The 26,621-nt window shown below is 48.4% G+C and overlaps 9 protein-coding genes across 9 annotated transcripts; 5 read left to right on the top strand and 4 right to left on the bottom strand.

Annotated features, from left to right (window-relative positions):
- Nucleotides 1–2,228: 2,228 nt before the first annotated feature.
- On the bottom strand, nt 2,229–3,859 carry DEU56DRAFT_912982 (aspartic peptidase domain-containing protein; the record flags this gene model as incomplete). The annotated part of the gene is made up of 6 exons (XM_041357466.1): nt 2,229–2,529; nt 2,589–2,901; nt 2,952–3,308; nt 3,362–3,467; nt 3,520–3,728; nt 3,790–3,859. 6 exons carry the CDS (start codon nt 3,857–3,859, stop codon nt 2,229–2,231), a joined length of 1,356 nt encoding a protein of 451 aa, XP_041208143.1.
- Nucleotides 3,860–4,801: 942 nt separating this feature from the next.
- Nucleotides 4,802–6,170, top strand: DEU56DRAFT_805706 (uncharacterized protein). Its single transcript, XM_041353302.1, has 4 exons — nt 4,802–5,429; nt 5,478–5,566; nt 5,622–5,947; nt 6,002–6,170. Exons 1-3 carry the CDS (start codon nt 5,015–5,017, stop codon nt 5,823–5,825), a joined length of 708 nt encoding a protein of 235 aa, XP_041208142.1. The 5' UTR covers nt 4,802–5,014; the 3' UTR covers nt 5,826–5,947; nt 6,002–6,170.
- On the top strand, nt 6,033–7,578 carry DEU56DRAFT_805700 (uncharacterized protein; the record flags this gene model as incomplete). The annotated part of the gene is made up of 3 exons (XM_041353301.1): nt 6,033–6,366; nt 6,417–6,995; nt 7,060–7,578. The coding sequence occupies 3 exons, from the start codon at nt 6,033–6,035 to the stop codon at nt 7,446–7,448; spliced, it is 1,302 nt and encodes a 433-aa protein (XP_041208141.1). The 3' UTR covers nt 7,449–7,578.
- A 2,156-nt stretch (nt 7,579–9,734) lies between these two features.
- On the bottom strand, nt 9,735–10,751 carry DEU56DRAFT_756310 (beta-lactamase-like protein; the record flags this gene model as incomplete). Its single annotated transcript, XM_041350003.1, has 3 exons — nt 9,735–10,051; nt 10,112–10,344; nt 10,399–10,751. The coding sequence occupies 3 exons, from the start codon at nt 10,749–10,751 to the stop codon at nt 9,735–9,737; spliced, it is 903 nt and encodes a 300-aa protein (XP_041208140.1).
- Nucleotides 10,752–12,719: 1,968 nt separating this feature from the next.
- DEU56DRAFT_805688 (mitochondrial ribosomal death-associated protein 3-domain-containing protein) lies at nt 12,720–14,814 on the bottom strand. The gene is made up of 10 exons (XM_041353300.1): nt 14,652–14,814; nt 14,520–14,593; nt 14,376–14,465; nt 14,222–14,323; nt 14,057–14,168; nt 13,913–14,005; nt 13,579–13,858; nt 13,374–13,518; nt 13,079–13,319; nt 12,720–13,023 (listed from the first exon to the last, which is right to left on the bottom strand). Exons 1-10 carry the CDS (start codon nt 14,779–14,781, stop codon nt 12,926–12,928), a joined length of 1,365 nt encoding a protein of 454 aa, XP_041208139.1. The 5' UTR covers nt 14,782–14,814; the 3' UTR covers nt 12,720–12,925.
- A 656-nt stretch (nt 14,815–15,470) lies between these two features.
- DEU56DRAFT_871526 (P-loop containing nucleoside triphosphate hydrolase protein) lies at nt 15,471–17,401 on the top strand (the record flags this gene model as incomplete). The annotated part of the gene is made up of 7 exons (XM_041355704.1): nt 15,471–16,205; nt 16,259–16,402; nt 16,450–16,563; nt 16,617–17,072; nt 17,130–17,177; nt 17,232–17,303; nt 17,354–17,401. The coding sequence occupies 7 exons, from the start codon at nt 15,471–15,473 to the stop codon at nt 17,399–17,401; spliced, it is 1,617 nt and encodes a 538-aa protein (XP_041208138.1).
- On the top strand, nt 17,346–17,807 carry DEU56DRAFT_361621 (uncharacterized protein). Its single transcript, XM_041345857.1, has one exon. The coding sequence runs from the start codon at nt 17,432–17,434 to the stop codon at nt 17,732–17,734; it is 303 nt and encodes a 100-aa protein (XP_041208137.1). The 5' UTR covers nt 17,346–17,431; the 3' UTR covers nt 17,735–17,807.
- Nucleotides 17,641–20,089, bottom strand: DEU56DRAFT_805677 (Endonuclease/exonuclease/phosphatase). The gene is made up of 7 exons (XM_041353299.1): nt 19,977–20,089; nt 19,878–19,909; nt 19,760–19,827; nt 19,063–19,698; nt 18,071–19,007; nt 17,747–18,016; nt 17,641–17,694 (listed from the first exon to the last, which is right to left on the bottom strand). Exons 1-6 carry the CDS (start codon nt 19,998–20,000, stop codon nt 17,881–17,883), a joined length of 1,833 nt encoding a protein of 610 aa, XP_041208136.1. The 5' UTR covers nt 20,001–20,089; the 3' UTR covers nt 17,641–17,694; nt 17,747–17,880.
- Nucleotides 20,090–21,195: 1,106 nt separating this feature from the next.
- Nucleotides 21,196–25,610, top strand: DEU56DRAFT_947064 (uncharacterized protein; the record flags this gene model as incomplete). The annotated part of the gene is made up of 23 exons (XM_041359053.1): nt 21,196–21,205; nt 21,254–21,427; nt 21,478–21,519; nt 21,569–21,626; nt 21,677–21,701; nt 21,750–22,133; nt 22,184–22,214; nt 22,264–22,371; nt 22,422–22,653; nt 22,705–22,834; nt 22,892–22,927; nt 22,984–23,208; nt 23,266–23,705; nt 23,759–23,792; nt 23,849–23,910; nt 23,964–24,097; nt 24,152–24,192; nt 24,248–24,262; nt 24,313–24,463; nt 24,514–24,544; nt 24,596–24,677; nt 24,733–24,913; nt 24,975–25,610. 23 exons carry the CDS (start codon nt 21,196–21,198, stop codon nt 25,325–25,327), a joined length of 2,979 nt encoding a protein of 992 aa, XP_041208135.1. The 3' UTR covers nt 25,328–25,610.
- Between the last annotated feature and the right edge of the window lie 1,011 nt (nt 25,611–26,621).

The following is a 26,621-nucleotide window of genomic DNA, read 5'->3' as shown; positions in this document are numbered from 1 at the left end:
CTGATGTATTGATGTTTTGAGATACCAGCCAGGCGCAATAGGCCAACGAAGTCGAAGCAAGCCGCCTGTAGACTCCATGCGATCGTCCACGCCGCTAACAACGGCGGTCAGTTCAACAAAGGGCTAGTCGCAACTGCAGGCATGACAATTCGAGATGGCTCGCGAACCCTTCATTTGTCAGATGTGTATTGAGTTTGGCAAATGAGACGCCAAACCACTCTGAGCGCATATGAATGAATGCGGAGACAGTGATGACCCTTGGAAACAGCACCTATCGGAATAAGTCACATCCACCGTCAGAAATAAACCATTCATTTTAGCCCTTCAAGCCAACAATGATGAAGGTATTCTGGTATGTATTGCCATATCGCAATGGGGGTATTAATTATACCTAATTTAATTAAAATGGCCTGGCGAGCGGGTGTGGCCCAGGGCACCAGTAGTGATTTTGGGATTTGTTAATGAAGGGCATCCCCACAACAAGGCTGAGTAATTGACCCGGCTGGTGCATCTGTTACTCAGTGAGACAATGCCCTGAGGCTGCAGCGGGGTTGAGGGGGGTCCGGGAAAACACCCAGGCGACTGTTGTTTAGCAAATCCATCACCTCCGGTTCTGATTAAACCTACACGGTGTTAAAGGGCATTGATGACAAAAAAAGCTCAGAGAGGGCACACGGAGAAACGGCATATCCACCGAACGGAGTATTGACGAAGACCGCCAATGACAAAAAACAGGTGTTGGGTAAGGCAATGAATAATTGAGGGACAACCCCAAGAATGTTGGCGCGGTAGAGCCGATGAATACCGGGTCTGGTAGACCCGCAGGGACGTTTAAGTCAGCGGCGAGATACACGCTGGGATACAGTTAGTTCGAACCAAAACTAGATCTGTCAGGCACTCACCTGGACTAACATTAGTTTGAAAAGGGGTAACTTGGAGCTTATCTAAAGCAGCATTCACCAGTTATCCGATTCTCATGGTTTGGATTGTGGTGCGCTGCTGAGGACAACCCACTTGGGACTACACAAGGGCAGTGCTCAATGATACTCGTGTGAAGTTTGGTCCCTGATGAGTATCAGAGTTCCATCAGATCGATTCCACAACCTTGCAGACCAGCCCGGGACCTTCATATATGAGATCATTGTCACCGAAGTAATATGACCCGTATTCCACGGAGAATTGCTGTGTTATCAATGTCATCCAACGCTGTTCGCCGAGAATAAATGCTGCAGATATGCCAATAGGGCATTTGAGGAAGGATGCAGAACTCCGTTGGGAGGTCAAGAGAACATAATCATCCCCCTAATCAAGATGGGCGGCGTTCTTGAATTTTGACACGGACCTCGGACGTGGAGCGCCTCGCTGAAGATTTGATATGGCTACTATGTCTAATGCCTTGGTTCATTGTTATGATGGCATGAGCCGTATTCGGCATGGACAAGTAGGACCCAGATGCTGTGGTCTCGAGAAAGGCAGCATAACAACAAATGAGGTGCAGTACGGACATTCTCCACCACCCGAAGTAGTTCAGCAGTCCAGCCCACATAGTGGCATGCCGGTAATTAAACCACCTAGCAGCTGGCTTTGGATGAACTGTGCCTGACTTTGGCCCAGGAAAGTTGGACGAACGGATAAGCGTAAGCGGTGGGCAGTTCACATATCTCCTGTGAGTGTAAAAAGTGTTACCATTTCGTCAATGGTGAGACATGTTGGTAAATTGCCAATGTTTTGAGGAGTCGTTTGGTTGTGTTGGCCAATGCGTGACAAAAAGTCTCGCTGAGTGTGTTAGAGTTGCTCTGCTTCGGACCTTGCCGGGGCATTGAGAATTTGAATGATTGACGAAGAAATCGAAGAGTATGTTATCGCAGTTATCATTCCTTTCTATCGCGGTTTCCACTTCCGAAAAATTCTCTAGAATCACACTGTATACCATTTTTACATTGATTGTACCTGAGCCGGTAGCGATAGCACCCATGGTGGTGGAGCTATGTTGAACGAGTATTATTGATGATACATCGATGTTTTGTCAGTAAGTATAAGTATCAAGGCAATGATATCTTGTCGACTTGTTAGCTCCTGTGAGCTCCCATAAGTGAGAACTTTGTAACGATTCGCATGTGTATTCAGGTTTTTCCTCGGAATTACTTACAAACATGAAAATATTATTCGAGCCCGATAGGTGCATCACAGGATGGAGAGGGAAATGTTTTTGGTCCAAACGAGCAGTGTCAACCCGAGTTACCCAAGCTCGAGTTCCACACCATTGCCGGGAAGTTCTCAACCCCCATCAGAGGCACTGACATGTTCTGTGGACTGCCATACACGCTGTACTTCTTGGTAGAGAAAAGCATTTGTTGAGCAGTCACAAATGACGGTGTCGGCGTTGAGGTTGGTGAGATGAGTGCGAGGCACTGTGCGCTGTTCGTAGGCGTAGTTGTTGGTGTTTGTGATATTTGTGCAGCGGTGCGGTTCACATCACCGGAAGGAAAGGCAAAGCCGTAGAAGCCAGGGCAGCCGTTAGTTGGGAATCTATACGCGCTTCATCACTTTATAAGGAGAGGAAATATATTAGGAAGCTTCGCACTTACAGGTAGATGCTGCGAAGGAATGGCAATCCGAAATTTAGGTTTGGCAAGGTAGCAGATCTGTTCGTCGGGGCTATTGGGCAACACCCTGCAGGAGCTATATTCGATGCTAGAGGTCGTAACAAGTTGTTAAGAGAGTCCATTGGGTAATCGACTCCGTTGATAGTGGCCGTGAGAGCCACGTAGGGCTTGACAGTCGAGTTGCACACGTACGATGCAACACCGGTCTTGTAATTGAGGTTATAATGCACATTTCCAGCAAAGCCTTGATTTTTCACGTATGTATCAACGTTTGGCATCGAGATTCCAGTCCACACTGCGAAAAATTGAATTGATTAACTACCCAAGGCTATGGAGAGAGCTTACGCGAATCAAGGACCGCAAGCAAGTTTTCGCTCTCAGGGAGGAAAGATCCATTGTACCCCTTCAAGCCATCAATCATGAATGTGTTCTGGAACGTCCATGTAGCATTGGGAGTTGTCAACGGCACCCAATTGATGTGGCCTTGATAATCGTTGGGATCCAAAGCACCGATAGTGATTTTGGGATTTATTGGGTCAAAGCGCATCCCCACGACCGGATTTAACAGTTGGCCCGACTGGTACATTTGTAAGAGAAAATGTCGCGACGCTGCGGTGGCGTCGAGAGGGTCCGGGAAAAGGCCCAGGCGGCCATTGTACAACATGTATGCAAGAGCGGGATCACCACCAGTCTCAATCAAGCCTGCAATAGGCGTCACTCGTGCAAAGTGTGCGCTGAGAGACAGCATTACCCACCGAACGGAGTGTCAGCCACTTGAAGAAGGCCGCCAAATCCAAAAGTGTCGCTATACATATTACCGCTGTAAGCCTGCGTTGAATAGGGCCACGAATAATTGAGGGGCTGAAGAAATTGGAACGTGGATCATAATAGTGCATGAAAGTAAGAAACGGACCTTCGCAGTCGATGACATGGAAACATCGAAGGACGTGTTGCCGGCACATAAAACGCAGTCCGATGAGTACACGGCTAGCTTGGCTGTATTCAAATCAAGGGTGGAATTAATCACTTGTGGGGGAGTTCCGAAAAGTGTTGGGACTGTGGGACCATCGAAGACCAGGTCCGATAGATTTTGCGGAACGTTCATCGGCAGACTGACCCATGCTAGAATCAAAGAAAGTCAACTTCGTCATGCTTGCGGAACAAACGTCTGCTGAGTACTTACTCTGACTTTCAGCAGCATGGACAATAATAACGAGCACTGTGAAAACCCTCGCGCACGCTAAACGAACCATCATAGCACAGTAACAACAAAAAGGACAACGAGGACGACCACAGGATCAGTCGGTGTAATGAGGACTCAAAGGATATCTTGGCAATGAAAAGTCCAGGCTGTGTTTAACCCTATCAGGTGAGCTACAGGTAACTCGTAACTGTTCGATACCCTTTCCGGGTAGAAGGTAAGCATAAGGGTAAGTATGGTAGTACGACACTGTGCGACACTGCAACCGATAGAAAAGTCACTAGTTCCACGGACCCGCCGATGTCAATCACTCACATGGTCATATGAAGTTATGCATATGAGGAAGAATTGAACACCACGACAGCCTAGCAACACGGCGAACCATGGGAATACAAAGATCGCCAAGATGATTGGAATTTGGTGATTGATACTTCGATTGACTTAAAACATGTTTCAGCAGTGATTAATGAGCGATTAGAGACCACTTAAGTGCAGCTGAGCGATTAGTGCTGCGAATTTCGAAAAGATTCGAGTCAAAACAATGAACATCCGATGTCACCGATCCTATGCACGTGATCACGAAGATTGTTCAAAGCCTTCATATGTGCGGGCTTCGATGCCCAGCGCCCACAGCAATTTGATGATATCCTTGAAGTCAATATTTTTCGCATGATATGAATTTCTCTAAACCATAACCATTGCCTGGTCACTACTACACGGAGTCCATGTACAAATGAGGAACGTTTACAGCATATTTCTGTTTGTTTTCCCAGTCAACCTTGTTCAACTCATGGATGCCAACATTGCCAAGAGCATTACTCACCAGGATGATGGAACACTCTGTGCGAACTGCGAAGGCTTGTGTGTGCCTGTGGCGGACGTTCGGCTCCACCCTGTTGATCTGCTGATCCCCCGGACGGACACAGGAAAATGTAAGTTTCTCGTTTGTTTGATCACAAACCCCGTGATTTGAAAATGTACTTTCATTGGATATGTTCTGAGAGTTGGCAGTACGGCGAATGGCACTCATTAAGTCCCTAATACCCAGGCACCTTTCGTCCGTCATCTGACATAGCCTCTACACTCTTATATTTTGCTCGGGAGATGATTATTGACGCCAAATCAGGGATAAAAACAGGTCAGTGGTTCCTGCCTCACTTTCTCAGGAATCCACAGCAAATTGGTTCCTTTTGTATGGAATGTCAGCATGCCCAGCGATCGGCAAGTCCTATACCCAAACTCCAGCTCCATGGATAACGTGCCATTGATGCCCCTCCACTCGCGTTCTTCACCCTCTCGCTCTCTACCCCCTAGCCATCCAGATATATCAGAACCTCAAAACTCCACACTGTGTCCCTCACTTGACGAAGAGCAGTTTGATTACTACCAGGATGCACCGAGCTCAAGCAGTTTCCAGACCCCGATTCGCCCGCAGCTATTTCGTCAGCTCCCCGCCATGAGCCGCAGGGAAATTCTGCTCAAAGGCACCTGGCAGTTTACGAAGACCTTCCTTGTTCCTTTTATCACCATTGCATATTTGTCTTTTTGCTATGCGGTCCATTATAAAGTGGTTCCCTTCGATGGCAAAGGACTGTACAATGAACTCAATGACACCTGGCTCGGTATGAAACGATGATAACGTATTGGCCCAACACTCATCTCTTTTGAAGCCATTGTAAAATCTGGATTAACGACGATTAGCATCATCATTATCAGTATTTCTCTTTATCCTGTGCATGATTTGCTTGCCAGTTTGAAGGTGAGTCAACCACTTCCTCGTTTCGTTTCAGTTTTTAACAAACCTTTGCAACAAGAGCGAAGAATTTTTCAGGGTTCTTCGCAAACGTCGCCAAGTTCCTCTGTCTGCAATCAATGCCATTTCCAACCCTTCCTGTGGAGTCGTTGAGACTATCCTGCTCATCATATACAAAAATTGTTCTCCATTTTTTGTGACTGCCTTTGTTGCAGCAGGTATTGCATGGGTTGCATCGGCGCTCGCACCTGCCGCCTGTGGGTAGAATTGTCTTGCCTTGGTGGCTGGTAGTTGACGACCTCCCGAAGTAAGCATCCAAACCGTTCTGGCCGACGGCGATATCCAGGCATTTTCTGTTGGAGCCATCCCGCCCTTAAGCTTTTACAAGTAAGGAATTGATTCTTAAAAATTTTATTGCGTAATAATTGTACTTCACGACAGTCCTGTTGCGTCCGGACAAACCATTCCACCTATGCAACTGGCTATCTCCCCTGGGTATCCCGCTTCGATAGCATGGGTAGAAATGGCTCTGGGCATGTCATATGCGTACACCATGTCGAACAAGTCACTTGGTGAATATGCGGCCTATGTCGCGCCCATGCCAACCAGCATCCAAGCTTCGACAACTGCAAGATGGCTAACTGACGTAGTTGGATTCAATCCCTTTTGCACATGGGCAAATCCTCTAAATCTTACCAAGTCTTCGTCATCAATAGCGATGGATAATACCAGCGTAGCCTCAACGGCCGTTGTTACATACCTCGAGGGCCTCGATCTTGATATTCATGTTCCGAGCAGCATCTTCCGTAAGTCCGCGCCAACATTGAAACCTACGTCATAGCTAAACCAATACCAGCGGTGTACAAATCCAACTTTGTAACACAAATTTCCGTGTTGGACCCAACTACATATGTCTTCAACCATACTACTCAAACACTGCCATCAGACGGCTCGACAACTTTTGCCATCGTTGCATGCACCGAAGGCTGCGCCCAATTAAACATTCCCATCTACCCAGACCTAACTGGCATACCGACTCTACAGTTCACCGCGCCAAATAACAGCTACGAGCTCGCGTTCCTCGTGTGCAAGCCCAACATTACAATCGAAACTCGCGAGGTTCGCACACAAGGGTCTTTCATATTGGAAGTCCAGCCACTCCCTGAAGGCAAAGCATATCAAAGGCAAGGGAACTTAGATTTCATGCAAACATCATCCATGCTAGGCATAGCGACGTCCTACCTGTCGATAGACTCGGGCCCGCTGACATCAGTGTGGTTTGGCCTCGGGTCGGAGACGCAAGTCAATTTCCTCTTTTCGCCTGCCCAGATGAATGCCATCGATCTCAACAGTATAGGAGGAGTAATACTTCAACCAATCCCACTTGAGAATCTCACGCAAGGGTACACTCAAATAGTGCAAGCTGCGGCGAAGGGTGAGTTTGTTATATGTCGTGTGCACGGTCTGATGGCCACTTGTTGAGATGCCTTTGTCTTCAGCATATATCACGGGTAGCGAAGGCACAGCTTACGTCCCGGGGCGAGTGTCTGGCATGCAGCTCATCTTCACATCGTCGTTGCCAAACGTCATCGTGGCTACCATTTCATTCGCGCTTTTATGGGCACTGACCATATTTGCGCATTTCCGCGATGGAAAATACAACGATTTCACACTCGTAAATGTCGGAGCTGCATTGCACAACTCGGACATTCCCAAGGCGTTTTCACAGATGAAGGCACAATCATTGGAGGCACGAACGGCCGAGCAAAAAAGTCCTCATTCGCGCTGGGTGTATCATAGTGACGATCAAGACGTTGTGGCGATGCTCGACCGCCATAAGATTGCCCTCCGCAGCAGTCAAGGTGTAGATTCACTGCGAATCATATAGTCCTCGAAAAAATTCCGTGCCGGAGATGGTGCGATTAATTACAGCTACCACTTGAGTTTTTTTTTGAGTTAAATTTTTCAAATACCATTGTATGTATTTTAAATAACTTTGGGCCTTCTTGCAACCTTCTTGTGCACAATTTTGTGAACCCATTTACGTTCGATCGTGGACTCTGAAGGACGGAGACTCCAAACAGTCGAAGACAAGAAGGCACATATCCCAGTGATATATTTGACTCTGACACAGAACGATCCAAATGCCAAGCACGCCCCTTCTGATACCACGGGGAGCCCTACAAAGATCTGATTCCTATCGACCCGGTGAAAGGGATCCTTGGAACATCTTTCTATTGCGCAAATAGCGCTTTCCTAAATTGACCCTTATGTTCGTACAGTCAGCGATCAAGAACGAGTCTGATTTCTTGGCGATAGTCAACAAGTGCAAGATGGAACAATTTTTACAGGGGTGACTAAGGATGCTACCGTAGACAACATGCGAGAATCTTTGGGGATGCTTTCGGCGCGCGAGCAGCACTGATTTCCTATCTTTCACTCAGTACATGTTCTGATAAAGGGTTTCATCGCCGACGTACCCGGACCTTCATTTGCGTCGCTAGATAGCGCAACAGTACTGAGTCGCCGGGGCACCTAACAATGTGCAAGCTCTGGTGGCTACAACAGTCGTTCTCAAGCACGGGATCCCCCCGCACACCTCCCAAGTGCATTTTTTGGCGTCAGTCGTCTCGGAGCCGGGCATGGCTCGTGCAGTAAGAGGACCGATGGCCGTAAACGCCAGGAGAATGATCGTCAAGAGATTCATCTAGACCATCAGTGTCATAAGTTGGACCTATAGGTTAGATGAACCTTACTGTCAAAAATTGCGAGATTTTGAAGCTAAGTGCGGGTTTGTTTCTTTGTTGGTTGTTCGTCAGTTCTGTGCTCGCGCGCTTTATAGCTGCTGCTAGTCAGAATATTCATCCGCAAGTTCGAAAACAGCAACCATGCCTAGTCTCCCATGAGTGGACCAAATAGAAGGAAGACGGTTCAATACAAATCACTCCACATCATGAATCTTTTGGTCATTGCTAAGGGTGGAGGCTAAAATCAAGAGCCAGCCGAGTGTGGAGCAAGTCATTAAAAACAAAAACAACGACACATACTATCGGTTACGGTATATTCGTGATGTAGGTGTATTCCTGATATTCTTTAGTAGACCCCAGAGTACGCAGATCATGCAAATATATACCTCAATGCAGCTTCGAATCTCACAGACTTACGGATATGCCAACTACTCTCGCCTAACATCGCGATCGCGGTGGTAGCTTGGTCAGGTGGTGCAGGGTGGTGCTGGAACTTGTTCTCGTCAACAAATTTGCAGGTGAATAGCCAGACATACGGACGTGACTAACGTTGACAATTATACAGATACGGCATATCAACGGGTTGAAACTTGACGCTGGGCAGGCGTTTCGACTTTGAGAGTTATTCTAAATGGACCGCCGCCGATGTTGGACGAGTTCTGGGTTCTAGCATATAATCTGGTGAATGGCTAGGCATTGTCTGGCGCATCATGTTGTACACTAGAAAAGGTCCAACAGATATGTGTTAGGATGCAGTGAAAACTAGAAGTGCGTACCAAGTGGCCGGTTTGTTTTGGAAGTTTGAATTCGAACCGCCGTAATCTGTCTGGTGCTGCTCACAACATCCTTGCCTTGCGTTGAGGTCGTATCGGACAGAAGGTTCGCGGCCAGTGGTGCTGGAGATATCAGTGGGCGACATAGATATACCTTACCTGCCTTGTAGAGCTCTGAGTGAATGCGTACAAGTTCTAGGGTACCGCACGGGTAATACCGAGGGTCGGAAAGTTGACACCGCACCCGCACCCGCCAACACCCTCAACGGGTACGGGTACACACCGACCCGTCAATGTCGCGGTTTATGGAAAACACCGCGGTGTCTCTGAACACCGATTACCAAGAAGAGTGTATTAACAACCATCAAATAAATAGTACTACTTCTCCTTGTCGTCCTCCTCAGCGTATGGTTTCCCATGTTTCAGAAGGACGTTTAGTATCGTGATATTCATCCAGGACAGTGGAAAAAAAACAGATTGCGGTCATTGGGATCTAGAGCGAGAGAGTTTGTGAGATAGGTTTGAAGACCACGCCGGCGACGCCGCACTGTCCCCGGGCCCATGACTCAAGTACTCACGACTCACGAGGCATTTTGAAAGTGTTTTATATAATTTAAATGATATAATGAATACATAACACGTGACAATCCATCATTACACAAGCGGAAGTAATATGTGCGGTAAGAAGACCTCCTTATTCTTGTTTTCTTCATACCAGTAAATATCATGTGCAGTCAGAACCTGCACCCTCGGGACCTCTAACAGCAACCTCATTCTGCGAATGTTCTCCTCCGCGGCTTCCTTATCTTCATGGACACACATCACTGCGCACGTTTTCACGTCGACACGGTACGCAATTTGCATCTTCCCAGTGATCAGATCAGGGTGATGAGCTGAATCTGCACCTAGTAGGATCCAAGCACCGTCTGGGGAAGTGCGCGCAAGGATATTTATATGCCCGTCAACATGCCCTGAAATAAATAAGCCTGAGTAATGTTCCTTTCAGTCTCAAGCATGCAGTAGATAAAAACCTGATGCATCAATGATATACATGCTGCCATCGCCGAAAATATCCATTGCGCGCGGGTAGGGACCAATCGCCACATTTAGGTCGAAATCTGTGATGAAGCGCAGACGATCTTCCGGCAGACGAATGGATGTAAAGGCTACAGGATTGAGGCAGGAACTAGGGTCTATTAAAACTTGCTTCGATCCCTCTCCGAGGACGAACACAGCAGTCGTAAATGGAGAGGGATCTCCGACGCTGAGGGAAGATGCGTTAAGCAACTCATACTACCTCAGACGCTGAACGGCTCACTGATCCCAATGGAGGTGGCTTAAGACTACGATGTCAACGGAGGAAGGGGGAACTCCACCCGCCTCCAAAGACTCTGCTACCGTCTGCTTCACGACAGGCAAGAACCTTTCTGTTGCAGCAGGCGCAAACTCTTTTATGTCTCGGTGAATTCCTAGGTCGAAAACGACTCGTTTATTGCTCTTCGAGTGACGCAGGAAGAATGCAAGTGAGGGGCAATTCATCGGTTCGTCCGGTTGATCCCCAGCCAAAATAAGATCCAGAGGGACGCTCAGGTGTCCGGCTTCAAGGGCGGATACATCCATGTACGCCTGCTCATCAGACGGAGGGGGGAGTGAAAGCGTATCTGCGGACATTGGTATGAAAAGTCAAGTCAGGATGAGGCAATGTGAACCATACTTTAGACTGGAACGTACATTATAAATAGGAGATGGCATTAGCCGGTATCAGCTACATCGCCATGCCTCCACAAAGTTCAATCTAATTGCGATAGCGCAGTACGTCATGCTAGGAGCCTGTTTGACGCCAAACCAGGAACCCCGAGGCAAGTTGTAACTTTCCAATTAGTTGAGCTGCAAACAACTTTCTAGGAGCGTCAAGTCCTTGCCACCCTACTACCTAGGAAGTGGTGACAGGGCGGGCCATTATAACCAGGGGATATGAAACAGTAATTGAGTTGGTAGTAAGTCCACCTGGGATCGGCGAGCGAAAGCACGGTGTACGGGGTGGAGATAGGGGAAATGTATGGTCTTGGGACAATCACGCGCCACAATCAAAGTGTCAGATTCACGCCACCTATGGACTGCTCATCCCACGAAACGACGGACGGCAACTTGCCATACATTCGACTCCGGGCAACTCCGGGGAACGAGCGCACAAAAGAACGAGCAAAACAGGCAGCACAAGCGACCCATCACAACTCCCAATTCGTTCAAGATGCGAAACGGTCCAAACGGACAACGGATGATCTTTAAACGAGCAGCTCAGCGGCGAAATAAGGATTCAAAGATTAAAAGTGACATGAATACTCAGGAGCATCGGAGTTCGGCCAGAAGTCAGTGCTATGCTTCCCGATTAAATCCATAGCCCTTGATAGTGGTAGAAACCCCGGGAGGTACGGGGTTGTGGACCTATAGAAAGACCGACTGAAGTGGATCAGGTAAAAAAGCGTACAGCCGTTTGTAAAAAAAAACATGGCGCCGTTGTTTGAATTTCAATATCCGGAATGTATCGCATCGATCGCTCATGTGCATGATCGATGATCACTGCGTCAGAAGTTGAAAGTTGGTACCGTCCAATGTATTGCTGACTTATGCTTTCTTTTGAGGATGTCGTGCAAATGGCTGTGATGAGTGACAGTCACTATAGCTAGGTATACATACAAAATAACAAGTCAAAATACGCACTGCACCCGCTTGACTCGAATAGAATATTGTGCACTGCTGGTGATTTGAACATATCAAATTCACTATTGCATGGTGGGCACATGGGGAGCGCAAACCGTCCGTCGCATTCGTGCTTTTATGGGCGCTGGGTATATTTACCCACAGCCGTGATGGAAAATATTACGATTTAGCGCTTGTGATTCTGGTTCTGATTCTAAGTCGTGAACGTTGGGGCTGGTTGTTATCAGTCGAATATTTCTGGGCGGTTTGCACAAGCGAAGATGATTGTAGCCGAGATATGATCCGCTACTTTTCGCTGAGTGCATTATAAGGTAGATTTACCCACAACACCATCAGTGGCGAGCGAGCTATTGATTCGTTGACGATGAAATATCGTCAGTCAATTTGTTTTGTCGAAGAAGACGCAGACACACCTCTCCCAGATATTTTAATATAGTTGTATTTTGGTCACGGACAGGCACTGGGAACACCTATAAGGGATTGTAGATGTCGTTGGTGACTAAACAGTATATAGGGCAAAATGAGTGAGAGCTCGGGGTGTACTCTTCTTTCGTGCGTCAAGTCGAGGACAGAATGATATGACGACGTGGCGTTGGTGAGGATGAAGAAAAACAGAAAAGGTCATGGATGATTTCATGGGCATTGACCATCGACTATCCGTTCTTCAAGATAATAATAGTTCTAAGCATGGTCGCAGCCATGCTCCATGATGAGCACATGTGTGCAAGCTGAAATTGAATAATGAGCATCAGTCAGGAAATAACTCAGGGGCAACAAGTAACAATCAGGGTTTCCCGAATTAGTAACTCACCGGAAACCCTTTGCCACAAGGGAACAAACTTGAATCTTGAAGATCCACCGCATAACTGCATATTTCCTGTCATTAGATAGCTAGCGCAACAGCAGTGTTTCAAATTGTGATCAGGTTCACACATCAACGGACCAGGAAAGCCGCATTAAAATCGTGCGAGGTTCTTCAAGTGAGATCCAATTACAGCTTCAAGTAGTACGGCTTTGCAAAAAGTGCTCCCCGACTTTGCCTTGATCGAATAAGAATATCCTCATGATAGGCGACATCAGACCATATAGGGCGCGCACCCAGATGATATAGAAGGTATGTTCTACTATGTGGACATGGACGACAAAAGTCCCTTCCAAACAAATGCTCTTGCATTCCCGCTAGCTTCGCTATATTTTGTCAGGAATAACTCATCACTGGGTTCTGTTTCACATGGTCAAACCCTCACTAAAACAGATGAACCAAGTATACTACTCACTCGAAGGCACCGCCCGGTCTTTCATCCACACCTCGAAAACCGATGCTGCTTCGGGCACGCTCAGGCTGCTGGGTACTGCCAGCCTCTCGAGACCGTGGGCGTATTCTACGAGCTCTGGCTGGCGCTTGACGTACGGCCCATAGGGGCGGTCGTACTCGATAGAAAGAGCCTCGCGGAGCTCCAGAGGTAGCGGGAATGTCGTATGACTCATCGAGAGCGCGCCAAAGACTGCACCGCGGGCCTAATTTCGTTTCTATTCAGATGACGAGATGCCCAGGCTTTCATAGGTACTTACAAATGACTTCCGCCCAGATGCATACTCGAGCAGAAGGCGTGGCATTGAAAGATGGTACGATTTGATAGCCGAAAAATGTTGGTCACGATAGTGCGACTTGCAGTACAATGCCTGGAAGTCATCAACCGCCAGAAGCACTGGAAAACTATGATCCATCCGTTGAGACCATGCTCATCTGAGACACGGAGAATACAGAATGGCTCACATTGTCTGCTTCCCAATTTCTTCTAGCACAGCATCAAGCACTGTCGGAGCAAGACCCTGATCCTTGAGGCCAATATTAATGAGCTCCACGAGGGGTGTGCCAGGGGGCACCGGAGGGCGACGTTCTATTTCTATCTCGGTCTGGGTGCGGAGCGGTTCAAGCCGGGAGGCATTGACCTTGAGAAAGCGCTGAAGAGTTTGATAAGCGAAGATTGGCTGAAGGTACGTTCGAGTTCGCATATCGTAGGCGTGGGCAGTTGTAGAATTTACAAGATTTGTTGCTGCGGGCGATGTTCAGGATCAGCCTTGTGATAGAAGTTCTGGAAAGTACAGACCTCGAGGTATGTAGAGGACTAGCCAATCGCGCGCACTGCAATACTGTAAGGCTTGAAGGAGAAGGAAACTCTTTCCACAGCCCTGGGGTCCGGCTGAAAAGATGTCAATAAAAACCAGTGTGACAAGTGTACAAAGAAGCATACTAAAAACAACCCTGGACTCCTTGCTGCTCTTCTCACTTGCTGCGTCCAACTTGTTAATTGCGTCGATCGTCACAGAGCGTATTACGGAGCATGGCTTGGAAAGTAGACGGAACTAAAGAGCAAATCAATCAATTTACCAGTGCGCTGATGTGACGGAGCACGAACTTCAACAAGAATATTCCTTGGTAACCCAAATATACGGAATGGGTCGTTGTCATTGTGGGGGAATTTGAGTGCTTGAGACTCGACGACCCTTGTAAGCATTTCCTACTCGGAAGCATCAATCCAATATACAAGGAAAAAGATACTTGAAGCATACGGGATGAAATGACTGTAAGGCAAGGGTGTCGGGACGGTCACTCTCAAATAGTGGGTGCGGAAGTTGCGAGACGGGCAGTGGTTGGAAGGCCTAATGGACTGACATCAGGCCATGATGAATATTCCAAGAACGACGAGAACAGACCATCATTTTCTTGTCCTTCTTCGCAGGTTCCGTGTGACCGGAAGGAGTGTTCTTCTTCCCCTTGAATCCCTGCGCTGTAGCCCACATGCGTTTCAAACGTTCAATACAAATTTAACTTGAACGCGGACTTACAAGCCTGCTTCATGATTTGTCCTTTCTTTGGCTGTGTTGCATAGTTACGCGTCTGAACGAGCGGACTCGTGGACGACGAGGCAAACAATTGGCAGGAGACGCGCCGGCAGCGCACCGAGAGCGTTGACATTGCAGGACGAGTAAGTATAAACTTCAATGCAGGCACAAATTTTGTGAGATCAAAGCGTCACCCCCCTTGAAGGGGGTTATGTATGATCACGTGTTCCGACGCGTCGCGAAAAGTTGTTCTTTGTCACTGATTCCGAGTTTGCTTCTAAAGTACAAATTCAACGTTTCGTAATGTCGCGGTTACCGCGCTTCAGGTCGTCTCCAGACCCGTCAGACCTGCCAGTCCCTTCTATCACTACTACACTAGGCTTCTCCATGTCAACATCGACTTTGGGCCACAAACGCAAAGCAGAGGATGATCTCGATGCGGAGGCTCTTGATCAACCCCGCAAACTCCCAGCAATCGGCAATGGCGCCACAGCTCGTCCTCTAGCTGCCAGCCGAAGCGCGCTCAATAGACCGACTACGACCACGGGCACTGTGGCGAAACAACTACCAGGTCCACAACGCCTCACGAGACCTGATCCACCGAAATTATCAACAACACGGCGGACAACTCGCGCAACCAGTGCACCACCAAAGCAGCCAGGCTCGTCAACGGGACCTGTACGTCCTTCGGGACGTGTCGTTTCAGGATCGCGAGTTGCTAGCGGAAGTGGACTGCAGACCAAAGAGTTCCGTGACCTACAAAATCAGGTCGCTTCCATCGAATCCACGCAGCTTGCTAATGCCGAAAAGCTAGCCCAAACCATGGACGCGGAGCGCGCCAAAGTAGCCGAGCTCGAAGCGAATCATCGTGCCCTATCCCTCGAGCTCGCCAATGCCAAGTCACTTGAGCTTGACAAGCGGAGAGAGTTGGTCAGCGCAGGCGATGAAATCGAGAAATTGCGTATGAAGCATGGCAGAGAGATCATGGAGCTCGAGATGGAAGTGAAAAGTAAAACACGGGAGGCAAGAGAGCTCGCAGATGAGTTGAGGCTAGCGAAGGGTGACTTGGAGAGGGAGAGGGATAGCGTGTCGAACCTCAAGGCAACACTGTCACATCAGTCTACCTCACATATCACTCTCAATGCGCAGATCAATGCTCTCCAGGCACAGAAGGCCGCCATACAGATGCAGCTCGATGCTATAATGACCACCACCTCGGACAAGACGCTCGAGCTTGAATTCGCACATCGACGAATATTGGACCTCGAGCAAGACGCCAGGGAAAGCGAGATGGTACGCCGCAAGTTGCACAATATGGTTCAGGAGCTCAAGGGCAACATTCGTGTGTTCTGTCGAGTCCGCCCTGTCCTCACATCAGACTTGTTACCCTCATCTTCGTTCACCGGCAGCCCAACTCCTGATGATGAAGAGAAGGGACGGGAAGCCGATATCTCATTTCCCGACAAAAGGGACCATAAGGAGATTATCGTGTCCTCTTCAAGCTCCAGCGCCATGGGCTCGGAGCGCAAAGAAGTCTATAACTTTGGTTTTGATCGGGTTCGTTCTCTCTTAAGAATTGCTTGCACGATCTTGAGGTAGTTCTTCCTCAGGTATTCGAACCTGAGTCAACTCAGGCTGAAGTTTTCGAGGAGATTTCACTCCTCGCTCAGAGCTGTGTAGACGGATATAATGTTTGTATATTTGCTTATGGCCAAACAGGCTCTGGCAAGTCTTTTACCATGGAAGGCGGATCGGTACATATTTCTTCATGCAGGAGGCTTGCATCTAATTTATTTCTCAGACCGAGGCCACGACAGGTATGATACCCCGTGCAGTGAACCAGGTGTTCAACGCCGCCGATGATCTCAAGTCCAAAGGCTGGGAGTATAAGATGGACGGCCAGTTCCTCGAGATTGTACGTATATTGTCGTTGCACCGCAGGGACTTGGTTGAGACGACGACTTGCAGTATAACGAAACAATTAATGACCTCCTTGGCAAGGGTGAGTTCGACAAGAAGAAGCATGAAATCAAGCACGACAAGTCCGGGACTCGTGTCACTGACGTGAACGTGATGCCTCTTCCGTCTCCAGCGTCTGTCACCTCCCTCCTCCGCGTCGCCAACTCCCGGCGCACCGTGGCAGCTACGCTTATGAACGAGCGTTCGTCGCGTTCGCACTCTGTCTTCACACTCCGAATATCTGGTACGAACACGCACACCGGTGAGAGCTGTGAGGGCAGTCTCAATCTCGTGGACCTGGCTGGTAGTGAGCGCCTCAACTCGAGTGGGGCTGCGGGGGACAAAGAACGACTGAAAGAGACACAAAACATCAACAAGAGCTTGAGTGCGCTTGGGGACGTCATCGCAGCACTGGGCGAGAAAGGAGAAAAAGGAGAAAAGCACATTCCATATAGGAATTCGAAGGTGATTTGCGGGCTTCCTGGCCCCAAGCGTTATGATCGACGCTGACTCGGTTTCTAGCTGACGTACTTGTTGCAAACATCGCTGAGCGGAAATTCAAAGACCCTGGTGAGTGCGGGATCTTAATTATGGAGATCCTGGTGTAACATGGTTCTGTGGCAGATGATCTTGAACCTCTCGCCGCTGGCGGCACATCTGAACGAGTCTCTGTGCTCCTTGCGATTCGCGACGAAGGTGAACCACATCGTTGTTCTGAAATTCGGTGACTTCTAAGCCTTTTACAGGTCAATAATACCATGATTGGAACCGCCAAGAAACAAGTCCGAGGGTAAGTTAGCCGTCGGTACAATGTCTGACGCCCCATGCCATCGTCGCTGCATTCGTGCAGGCGGATTGCGCTTCGTTTTTTGTTATTTTATAATATAGCAGTCGTGTCGTACGCCGAATTTTTATGCATTTCGCTTGACGTCAAGAAAGTGGTGGTTGCCATGAAGCGCGTTTGTGGTCCGCTGAGAGCAAGACGCTCTTGGAGTAACAGCATGCATGATGAGCACATTATTATAGTCTATCATCCGCGCGCCAAGCGGATCAAGCTAGTGTTCAGGGGTATAAAAGGTATAATTGTCTTCTCGGTTGGATGTCTTCATCGTGGTTTTATCGTGTAAAGTACCACGCACCAAACACGTGTCTAATGCTCATACAATGACACCTTCTGAACCCCAAAAATAAATGCCTTATGAAGACAAGAGCAACCGCGGCCCGGGGTAAGTATATGCGACTAGTGTAATTTGCTTCGAGGCTGATTTTGATCTCATGACGTGGATGACTTCTCCTTGGCTTCCCGTCTGACGTCGCTCGTCCATTTGAAAAAATTACACCGGTATCGGTGATCCACCTCTTCGCGGAGGCGTTCGCTTTTGCCTTTGTCATAACCCGGGCCGACTGGTCTAAATGAAAGGAATTAAATAGATGCGAAATGAAGGGTACTGATGAGGACAAACCTCGAACAGAGGAAAAAAAATTTGCCCTTGTTTGGACCTGGCTTGTTGACGGTGTACTCCTTCGCAGGCTCATCGTGTACGAGGCAGTTAGGTGGTCGGACCGGAGTCATCAGCTGCGACCATGCCGCTTTACTTTGCGAAGCCGAAGGCGTCGCAGAGGCCTGCAAAAGTGGATTTTCAAGTGAAGCGGAAAGATCGAGTGCCAGTTGATAGTCGGAATCTATGTAGTTCGGGTAATCGGCAACGTCGCTTGAAGATTTTCCCTGGTTGCAAGGCGGCGCGACTGATGGCTGCGCAAAGAACGAGGAAAGCTTGCTTTGACCGCCTTTCATTCTTTTGGGCGCGTTCTTGGCTAAGTTGTCTGATGACTTGCGTTTGGAAGAACTAGCTGGGGGCGCAGTTTGGCGTGGCGAAATGGGATTGGATTGTAGCTTGGGTGATGGCGCAAGGAGCTGACTCGTGGACGTGCACGCGGACTTCTGAAAGCTCAGCGAGGGACGCGTTGGGGGTAGAATGACAGGTTGCGTGTGATCGGGCTGTGCAGCATCAGAATGTTCCCGGGATGTCTGTGTGACCGGAGTGGGCGAAAGCGAGGAAAATGGGGCATTGTTGGGTGAATGCAGCTTGTTCCCTCTGCCGAAAAACGTGGACAGTAGTGTCTGCTTTCCAGAATATTCTTCCCATCGTCGTGCTGCAAGCCGAGGCGGTTCTGCCCTACTCCCGTCTACAGGCAAGATGTCGCGGAGGAATAATCGTTCGCCAGCGTCGGTTATTATTTCGTCGTGGAGATCAATATATATTGGACAGTGATCAGAACCTTTGAGCGACGGCTGGATGTCTCCGTGCTTGATCCAGGGAAGCATACCGGATGTAACTAGAATGTAGTCAACCCGGGTACCATAGTTGGTATCCCGAGCTGAAATTCTCATGTTCCAGCCTAACATAAAGATCGGATGAATGATGGGAAGAGATCGACTAGACTTGCGTCTTACATGTGTACATTCCCTTTCTGTCAGGCCAGAATGTCCGCACGGCATCAGTCATGCAACCAATAGGGCTCAGCCACCTATGAAACCACGCACGAGCAGGATGGTCGTGGAAAGTCGCAGCGTTACTAGCAAGATGACCGTCACAATGGTCCAATGGTGTTGCACAGATATTGATGTCACCGACGACCACAACTTCCCGGCCTTCATTCATGAGCTGTCGGACTCGATCTTGCAACATGACGTGGAAATTTATTTTGAAAGGAAGACGTGCATCGGAAGTTTCGTTTGGACAATAGACGTTGATCAATACGAACAGGCCAAAGTCTACGATCAGGGCACGGCCTTCAGCTTCTAGGGCAGCGAAATCACTTGGGGTTGATCCATGCTCGTCCGGCATTAGTTCGATTTCATGTGCGCAGGGATATGAACGAGATATGCGTTCATCCGACGTCAGAGGTGGCTTAGGCTGCAAGATGCCGGAGAGACCCTCTTCTGCTCGGAGTGGAGTGATAGTGCGGGAGTCAGTGTAGACCGCAACACCACTATACCCTCCTTTATTTTGTGGGAAGGAGAAGAAAGCTTCAAAATAGTCTGGTAAAGCAATACGATGCGACAGGCTGGAACGCGAGGATTTCATTTCTGGGATAGATAAGGTTTGGGCATTTGACAGGGGAAGCTGAAATGAATGAACGACCCGCACCTTGAAAGCAGATTATATCTGCCTTGAGATGCTCCAGAATTCCTTGAAATGAAGTGAAAGTGTTCCATCTATTGTTTGTAAGCCCTTGACAACTAGGTGGATATCATGGCCAACTCACGGGTGATATCGAGGAAGAGTCCTGACGCCATTCTGTCATGCAAAGCAGGATGTCAGAGTGAATGCTGGAGTTCGTGGAGGAAGCCAGCTCATTTCGTACAATGTTCCATGAAAGGATCCGCATAGTTCATGAGTGCGATTAGGTCCTGTACTACGGATGAGTTCGACTGGATCTAGTACTGAAGCAAAATCACCAAGAACGGTGGAGCGAAGAACGACTTCCTTATTCGACAAATAACGGGCCAGTCACAATAATGTCACATGCTGTCACACGTGCACCGTGACCTTGCACGATGCAACGGGCTCTGCCAGCTCCTGCCACATCTTTCATTGAAGATAATACCGACGGCTGCAGGACAGCGATGTTGAACGATCTCAGCTTACTTTCCATTGAATCAACCGGTTTGCTTGGCTCAGGCACATCTTTCACCAGATGTGGACCAAGTCATGGAGCCCTTCTGATACCTCACTCCGTAGCAGCCTGAGAAGCCTGAGATCATGACCTCCTTTTACGGAGTTCTCCGCGCAGGAGACGGAGCTGTACTGGAAGCTACGATAAGGACCTGAAAGTGTACGTCCTGTACGTGGCCATATAGCTTCTGACTGGGCATTCACCACTGCGTCTCCAACAGCCACCATCCGATTCCAGCAGGCCACCCACAGAAATTCCTCTTCAGTTCCCTAGTATTCCAAATGTGTTAGTCCGTTTAACAAAACTTTCGCCTCCGCGGCAACAGGCTTTCACTAGCCGTCCACCTATGGTCATCCTTTGATAATTCACTTACTTGCAAACACGTTGTTTCCGCACGTCTGATCCATCAGTACCCGTTCACACCATTTTTACGTCCCCAAGTTGGCCTTCAAACCCGTCCATATTGTCTCGCTAAAATTTTTGCCCTTTCTTCTGTCCCGTGCTTATGTATTTTGAGAATGATTCACCGTAGATTCACTTATTATCTCCCTATCAGCTTTGACAGCGCTCTGGCAGAGATTAGCGCAGCTCCACGTCAGGGTCACCGTTGCTTCGTATTCTTCCTCGAGGCCATCACGCTCCGAATCGCTGAGTTCAGTGAGTCTAGCGATAACATGCCGTCATCTTAAATAATTCCTCACTGAGATATTGAACGAATGAATTTCGCATTTCACCTTCAAATCACGACTTCTACGTGCGGTGCTCGCCTAGGCCGCTCTGCCGTTTGCAGCGTATTTCAAAGCCTTACTTTAGCTCCCCATCCCCAGCATCAAAACCAGGATCCGATCCTTGTACTTATAATACCCAGGGACGATCGCTGGAGCAACCCCAGTAGTGTTTGCTCGCTATGTTTCGTGGTACGCCCTCCAGCAGAGCAGTTAAGATCATTCTCACTTATTTTCAAGGCAATGGCGCAGCGCATGCTGCTCGTTCTTTCCATGACGCGACATCAAGCATTCCAAGTGTAACCAGCCCCTACGCTCGAAGTGAAGCATTTGCAGACCCGAGACGGAAACAAACCATCATCAGTCTCTTGGATGTCCTGAGCGAGCTTAGCAACGAGGCGTCTTCAGACGGCGGTCAGTCGTCCCCCGCTCGTCATCATGCACTGCTAATTGCATATTTTTAGATGCCAACCTTCCTTCCAACTTCGAAGATGACAGAGACGTTCGTGAGTGTTCGTAGTGCATCACTCAATAGTGGCCTTAGTTGTCTTTCAGCTACCGTGGATGAAAAACTGCAAGTCGCAGGATCAGAATCGTTTAACAAATTTGAGAGGTATGATCAGCGTTGTTGCATTGTCTCTTTGTACTGACCGGTCTTTACAGACGAATTGACAATCTTGACAAAGAGGTGCGAACGGATGCAGCTCCCATGATCTGACGTTCATCTCCCATTTAGCTGCGTAACTTTGCTAATGCTGCCCGTCAACTTGGCAGTTCCGTTGGGATATTGTCCTCCGCATTTCGACTACGGGAACGCCTTACAAAATTGTTGTTTCTATTTCGGGAGAACGCAGCTACGTTGTTCCCTCGGAAAATTTCACGTCAACCTCGAGAAACGCTCGTTAACCCTAACCTGATGGACCGACGACGCACATGGAGAGGTCAACAACCCCCGCTCAGACCTATTCATGATGACGGCCTCGACCCCGAAAGTTTCCCGGGTCAATTCGCTAGTTTCGCAGAAGACGTTGTAACGTTCCTAAACTGCCTGAACGAATTTCCAGAGTTTACAGACGAAGCGGTCAATACGTCAATGCGTGCGTTCGAAGTGGATCTGAAGGTGAGACGGCTCTAATGTTGTTGGTCTCTCCGTTAACCACATAATTTTAGTATTGGGCTTCGTGTCTTCAGGAGTACAAAGGTAGCGTGTCTATAGGCTCATGTTGAACAATCTTCCCAATTACCTTCAGGTCAATTTCGATATCCAGCAGTGCAACGCTATATTCACGATTTGACGTCGGAAATTGGGGAGCACATTGACAACATCACAGTCAATCTGTCGATGTTTATCGAAATCGGTATACATTTAATCTATCCGAAGTGCTTTCAAACTTACGTTCTTTTACAGGCGTACCGACGATTAGGTTCGCCCAGCAGCATGCAGCAGCAAACCTGCTAAACTTGTCGACAGTCGCGACGTTCTTCTCAGCTGTGACGGCAACGACCTTGCAATTTTCATATCAGTTGACAGATGGGGTGCTGGAGAAGTCTGTTAACGCATTCTGGTTCTCCTCGTTGGTTTTCAGTATAGCAGCCGCAGTGAACAGTCTTCTTGGTCTCACGTGGAAGCAAGCCATGTAGTAAGTCTATTACGCGTCCTGCTTATACTCATCTCAAATAACAGTCGTCAGTCGTTCTCCAGGCCATAGGGTACCTTGGTGGGTATTGATATGGATTAAGCGGTCGCCTTTAGTCTTTCTCGTCATGTCTGTGGCATGCTTTTCCGCGGGCTTGATGCTGTTCACATACGCTACAAATCAGGTATGGGTTCTTATTCTACTGCCGGACGTGTATCTAAGACCTCATGGCTATGATCAGGGATTTGTCACATCCACAATCACAACTGTTTTCACAGTACGTCTATTAATCATTCAGCGCGTTTGAAACGTATTCTTACCCCAAGATCCCAGGCTGTCACTTCTTTCGGCCTTGCTGCCGTCTCTGCTTGGTTCGCCTCAGAGCGATGGATATTTGTTCAGCACCGCGGTCATGTGTGGCTGGAGGATGTAATAAACGAAGCAACCCACCGCATGCTCCTCCTTTCTGCGGTCGTGGAGTTGCGGAAGATCATACACTACTGCAATCAACGCATCCTGGCCGTCCGCGGCCTGATTAGACGAGTGTCTTTCAAGAAGGTAACCGACGCGATAACCCGGTACAGACATAAGCACCATACTCTCCCTACCACGCAGGAGGGCCCGCAGATGCTTGAACTTGGTCACCGCCACGAAGTAGCTATATCCGTGTGTTCGGAATATACTGAGCGCCCCAATTCTATGGAAGCGCCTGCAAGTGAAGAGAGCGAGACTTCTCGTCGATCCATTGCCCGTCAGCGCTTCAAGGGAGCTGTGCGTTCTGTCATCATGATGCAACAGCAGCAAGCAGGGCAGACCCCGTTATATCTACGGCCCTTCATGCCGCCACGAACACCCTCTTTTGATCGAAATTCTACAGCGGGAATGTCTCCCACCCGATTCTCGTCCATTGGTTTGAATACCATTCGAGGACAGAGAGTTTCGACATTGATCCCAAAGCTTAAAACCCTGGAACCCACACAGGACCTCTCCGTACACACTGCTCTTGTTCGTCATCTGCAATTCTCCCCAAATGGTAAATATCTCGCTACATCAAGGTGCGTTGTGAGTTGTTTCATTGTAGATTCTCGGGCTGATATGTTGCGTTAAGTTGGGATCGGTCTTCTGTCATCTTTCGTGTCGGAGTAAGCAAACGAGGTGTCGCGCTTCTACAAACGATATTTATACTAATGCTGTGTAGGATTCTTTTCAAAATCAAGCTGTTCTTGTACACGTGCGAGGCTTTATCGGCCAGGTGGCCTGGTATGTAATGCAGTGTGTGTTTTATCTTAAAATCCTCAAATGCGATTGGACAGGTCTGCGTCTGGTACGATTCTCTTGACGAGATTAACTCGTGGAATCAAGGTCTGGACGGAGGAAGGACTCTGTAAGAGAACAATCGATCGGCCGCACTCCGTATCATCTATTGCATGGCTTCCTGGTAGCGAGAGTAATTAGTTTCATTCTTCCTGTCTGATTGTACGTTGCTAATGCTTTACGACAGCGCAATTCTTCTCTGTCGAAGGTAGCGATGTGTTTAAACTGGTTAGTAAGCGCAACTGTAATCATTTGTGTACCCATTGTTGAACTCTATTTTCAGGACGTTCAAGGGAAGGTGATTAAATTACTCAGTGCCAGCGGAGTCCCGACTGAACGTCTTTCAAGGTTCTTGATTCGTATCACTTTGGTCGCATCCAGTTGCACAATGTAGCTGTGAGTCCAGATGGCCAGCGGTTACTGGGTGTGGGTCCACTACTTGCGGCACCTAATGGATTGCATCCAAGCCGCACCACTAGGGTTGAGAAACGTATAATAGGTAAGCGTTATGCACGTCCACAGCCATCTGGTTGACTTCACATACAACAGTTTTCAACATCGAGACTAGAGCATTTGAAAAGTAAGTCGCCTTCTTCATCGTTTCGACTCTTTCACTAATGGAATTCAAAAGCCAGACGCCCGTCGTTAACGACGTGCGTGACATAACGATGTCCAAAAGAGGTGGAAACGTGCTTGTTTCCTTCGAGCGCAAGGTACCGAGAGCCATGATAGCATCACATCATCTGTTCACCCGTTTCATATTTGCAGACACCTCCGCAGTTATGGAAGATGGAGCTAGTGCGAGATGCTAGAGATCACGAACGCCCCTATGCACAAGTCGCGAGGCTTCTTCTCCGCCACACGTATCTGCCCAAAGCTCAGGTGGATTTCGCGGGCTCGAGCTACTTTGGCGGCAAAGATGACCAGCTAGTGTTATGTGCTGGAAAAGGTACGTTTTTCCCGACCTGTTTTCTTTACCGGGAACTCTACTTATGAACATTCTGACACAGCGGGGGATATACATATCTGGGATCGTGATAGTGCAGCTTTGCTCCATTACATTCGACCTCAAACATTTGGCGGGGACTTGACATGTGTTGCATGGAATCATTCCACGGACGAACCCTTCATGTTCGCCACGGGCAGCCACGACGGTACGGTACGCATATGGGCGACGCCAGCGGGGGACCGCTCATCTGATGACGCATCTTATCTCGAGCGGCGCACCGATGCTGGTATGACAACAGTTTCAGATCAGTATGCGTCTTCGCCCATTCTGGGCCCAGCGCCGGTGCCCGGATCCAGCCGTCGTCGAGAAAGAGCACCGACCATACGGACTACATTCTCGATAGGGCCTGGGTAGAACATTGCTGGCGTTCTGTATGGGCGCCATACAATGGACGTGTGTAGGTCTGTGTGTTCTTGTTCATCTGGGCTTTATAGATAGGTATATATTTTGTCTTCTTTGTTATTTTATTCACGACAGCATAGTTTTTATGATACAACAATGTAATCGCACGACTATTCTTCCTATACCCTCTTGGTGTATCATAACTACAGCTTGAAAATATAAAGCAGATATATTGGTTGATTGTGGTAACATCAGCTGCCACTGGGCCTCAGTCTGGCCAGTCGCTTAATGCCCACCAAAATCTCGGGATGTCGTATATCTTAGCTTCTGCTATGTAAGTTTCCGTGTTGGCTTGATACATGTGTCAATGGCTTGAATGAATTTTCCCAGTCATACCGCGGAGTCCAAGAGAGATGAAATTCATTCAAATACTCGGAGCGTCACCAGGGCGTATCACTTGTGGGAGAACAAATTTGACAATATGGATCATCTATGCTTTTTGGTCAGTAGTCGTAAAGGCTTATGCATGCGAGGGATCCTGAAGGTGTTTCCATTCCATTCGCAGACCGGTGTTTGTGAGCACTTCTTCTCTGACCCTAACGATCTGAGGCTGCGTATTCGTATAGGCAAGTAAATTTTGATCATATCCATTTCCGCGAACTGCGCGAACGACGCGGAGTTTCACTATGTGCACAGTGGACCATTCAATGGGGGACTCGCATTGTAGCTATAATGCTGCTCTCTTGCGACTGAAGCTGTTCTTGCGAGTAGCTACCGCTCCGATCTGGGCGCTCATCGCGTTTTAGGTTGGTGCAGACATAATAAAGACTGTAAGGATGATGGAATGAAGCGCTACATCATGCAGTTCATTTGAACACGCACATCATAAGGCAGATGCATTCCAGTGCCATCTACGCCCAGGTAAGGAGATAACAACAAGTTGATATTATTGGCGGAACAGAGAGCTCATTGACCGATACAGACGACTACGAGGCTTCAGAGCATGGTGTATTCCGTCTATTCTGACCCATGGTCAATAACGCATCGGTTACATCCACATCGGCGTGAAATTGCTTGTAAACGTTGTAGCTGAAGCGCATGATGATTATTCTTCGGAGGGACTCGGAGGAGCGTCTCTTGCCAGTGGGCATGTGATGATGATCTGCAGAGATTTATGATATCCGAGGTCCTCGAGAGATAATTAAGTGATATCGATGTTGTATGGTAGCGCGAGTTGGTCCAGTCAACAGAAGACGGTCATGGTGTGCAACGCAGACGGTCGCAATGAACCAAACATGCGCAAATA

This window comes from Suillus clintonianus, assembly GCF_016758775.1.
Source record: "Suillus clintonianus strain FC179 chromosome Unknown DEU56scaffold_38, whole genome shotgun sequence".
NCBI classification, from domain to species: domain Eukaryota; kingdom Fungi; phylum Basidiomycota; class Agaricomycetes; order Boletales; family Suillaceae; genus Suillus; species Suillus clintonianus.
Note: the sequence above shows the minus strand (reverse complement) of the source record. Positions and strands in the feature narration are given on the sequence as shown.

Bases quoted from the DNA above. Each gene is read 5' to 3' on its own strand.
- DEU56DRAFT_805706 (XM_041353302.1), top strand. From the start codon at position 5,015: ATGCCCAGCGATCGGCAAGTCCTATACCCAAACTCCAGCTCCATGGAT. The intron at 5,430-5,477 runs GTATGAAACGAT...TCTCTTTTGAAG, and splicing joins ACTCAATGACACCTGGCTCG to CCATTGTAAAATCTGGATTA. The intron at 5,567-5,621 runs GTGAGTCAACCA...CTTTGCAACAAG, and splicing joins ATTTGCTTGCCAGTTTGAAG to AGCGAAGAATTTTTCAGGGT.
- DEU56DRAFT_805688 (XM_041353300.1), bottom strand. From the start codon at position 14,781: ATGTCAACGCTCTCGGTGCGCTGCCGGCGCGTCTCCTGCCAATTGTTT. The intron at 14,324-14,375 runs GTATGCTTCAAG...GCTTCCGAGTAG, and splicing joins CCTTACAGTCATTTCATCCC to GAAATGCTTACAAGGGTCGT. The intron at 13,859-13,912 runs GTCTGTACTTTC...CATCGCCCGCAG, and splicing joins AGTCCTCTACATACCTCGAG to CAACAAATCTTGTAAATTCT.
- DEU56DRAFT_361621 (XM_041345857.1), top strand. From the start codon at position 17,432: ATGCCATCGTCGCTGCATTCGTGCAGGCGGATTGCGCTTCGTTTTTTG.
- DEU56DRAFT_805677 (XM_041353299.1), bottom strand. From the start codon at position 20,000: ATGCGGATCCTTTCATGGAACATT. The intron at 19,910-19,976 runs GTACGAAATGAG...TTTGCATGACAG, and splicing joins GGATCCTTTCATGGAACATT to AATGGCGTCAGGACTCTTCC. The intron at 19,699-19,759 runs GTGCGGGTCGTT...TATCTATCCCAG, and splicing joins AGATATAATCTGCTTTCAAG to AAATGAAATCCTCGCGTTCC.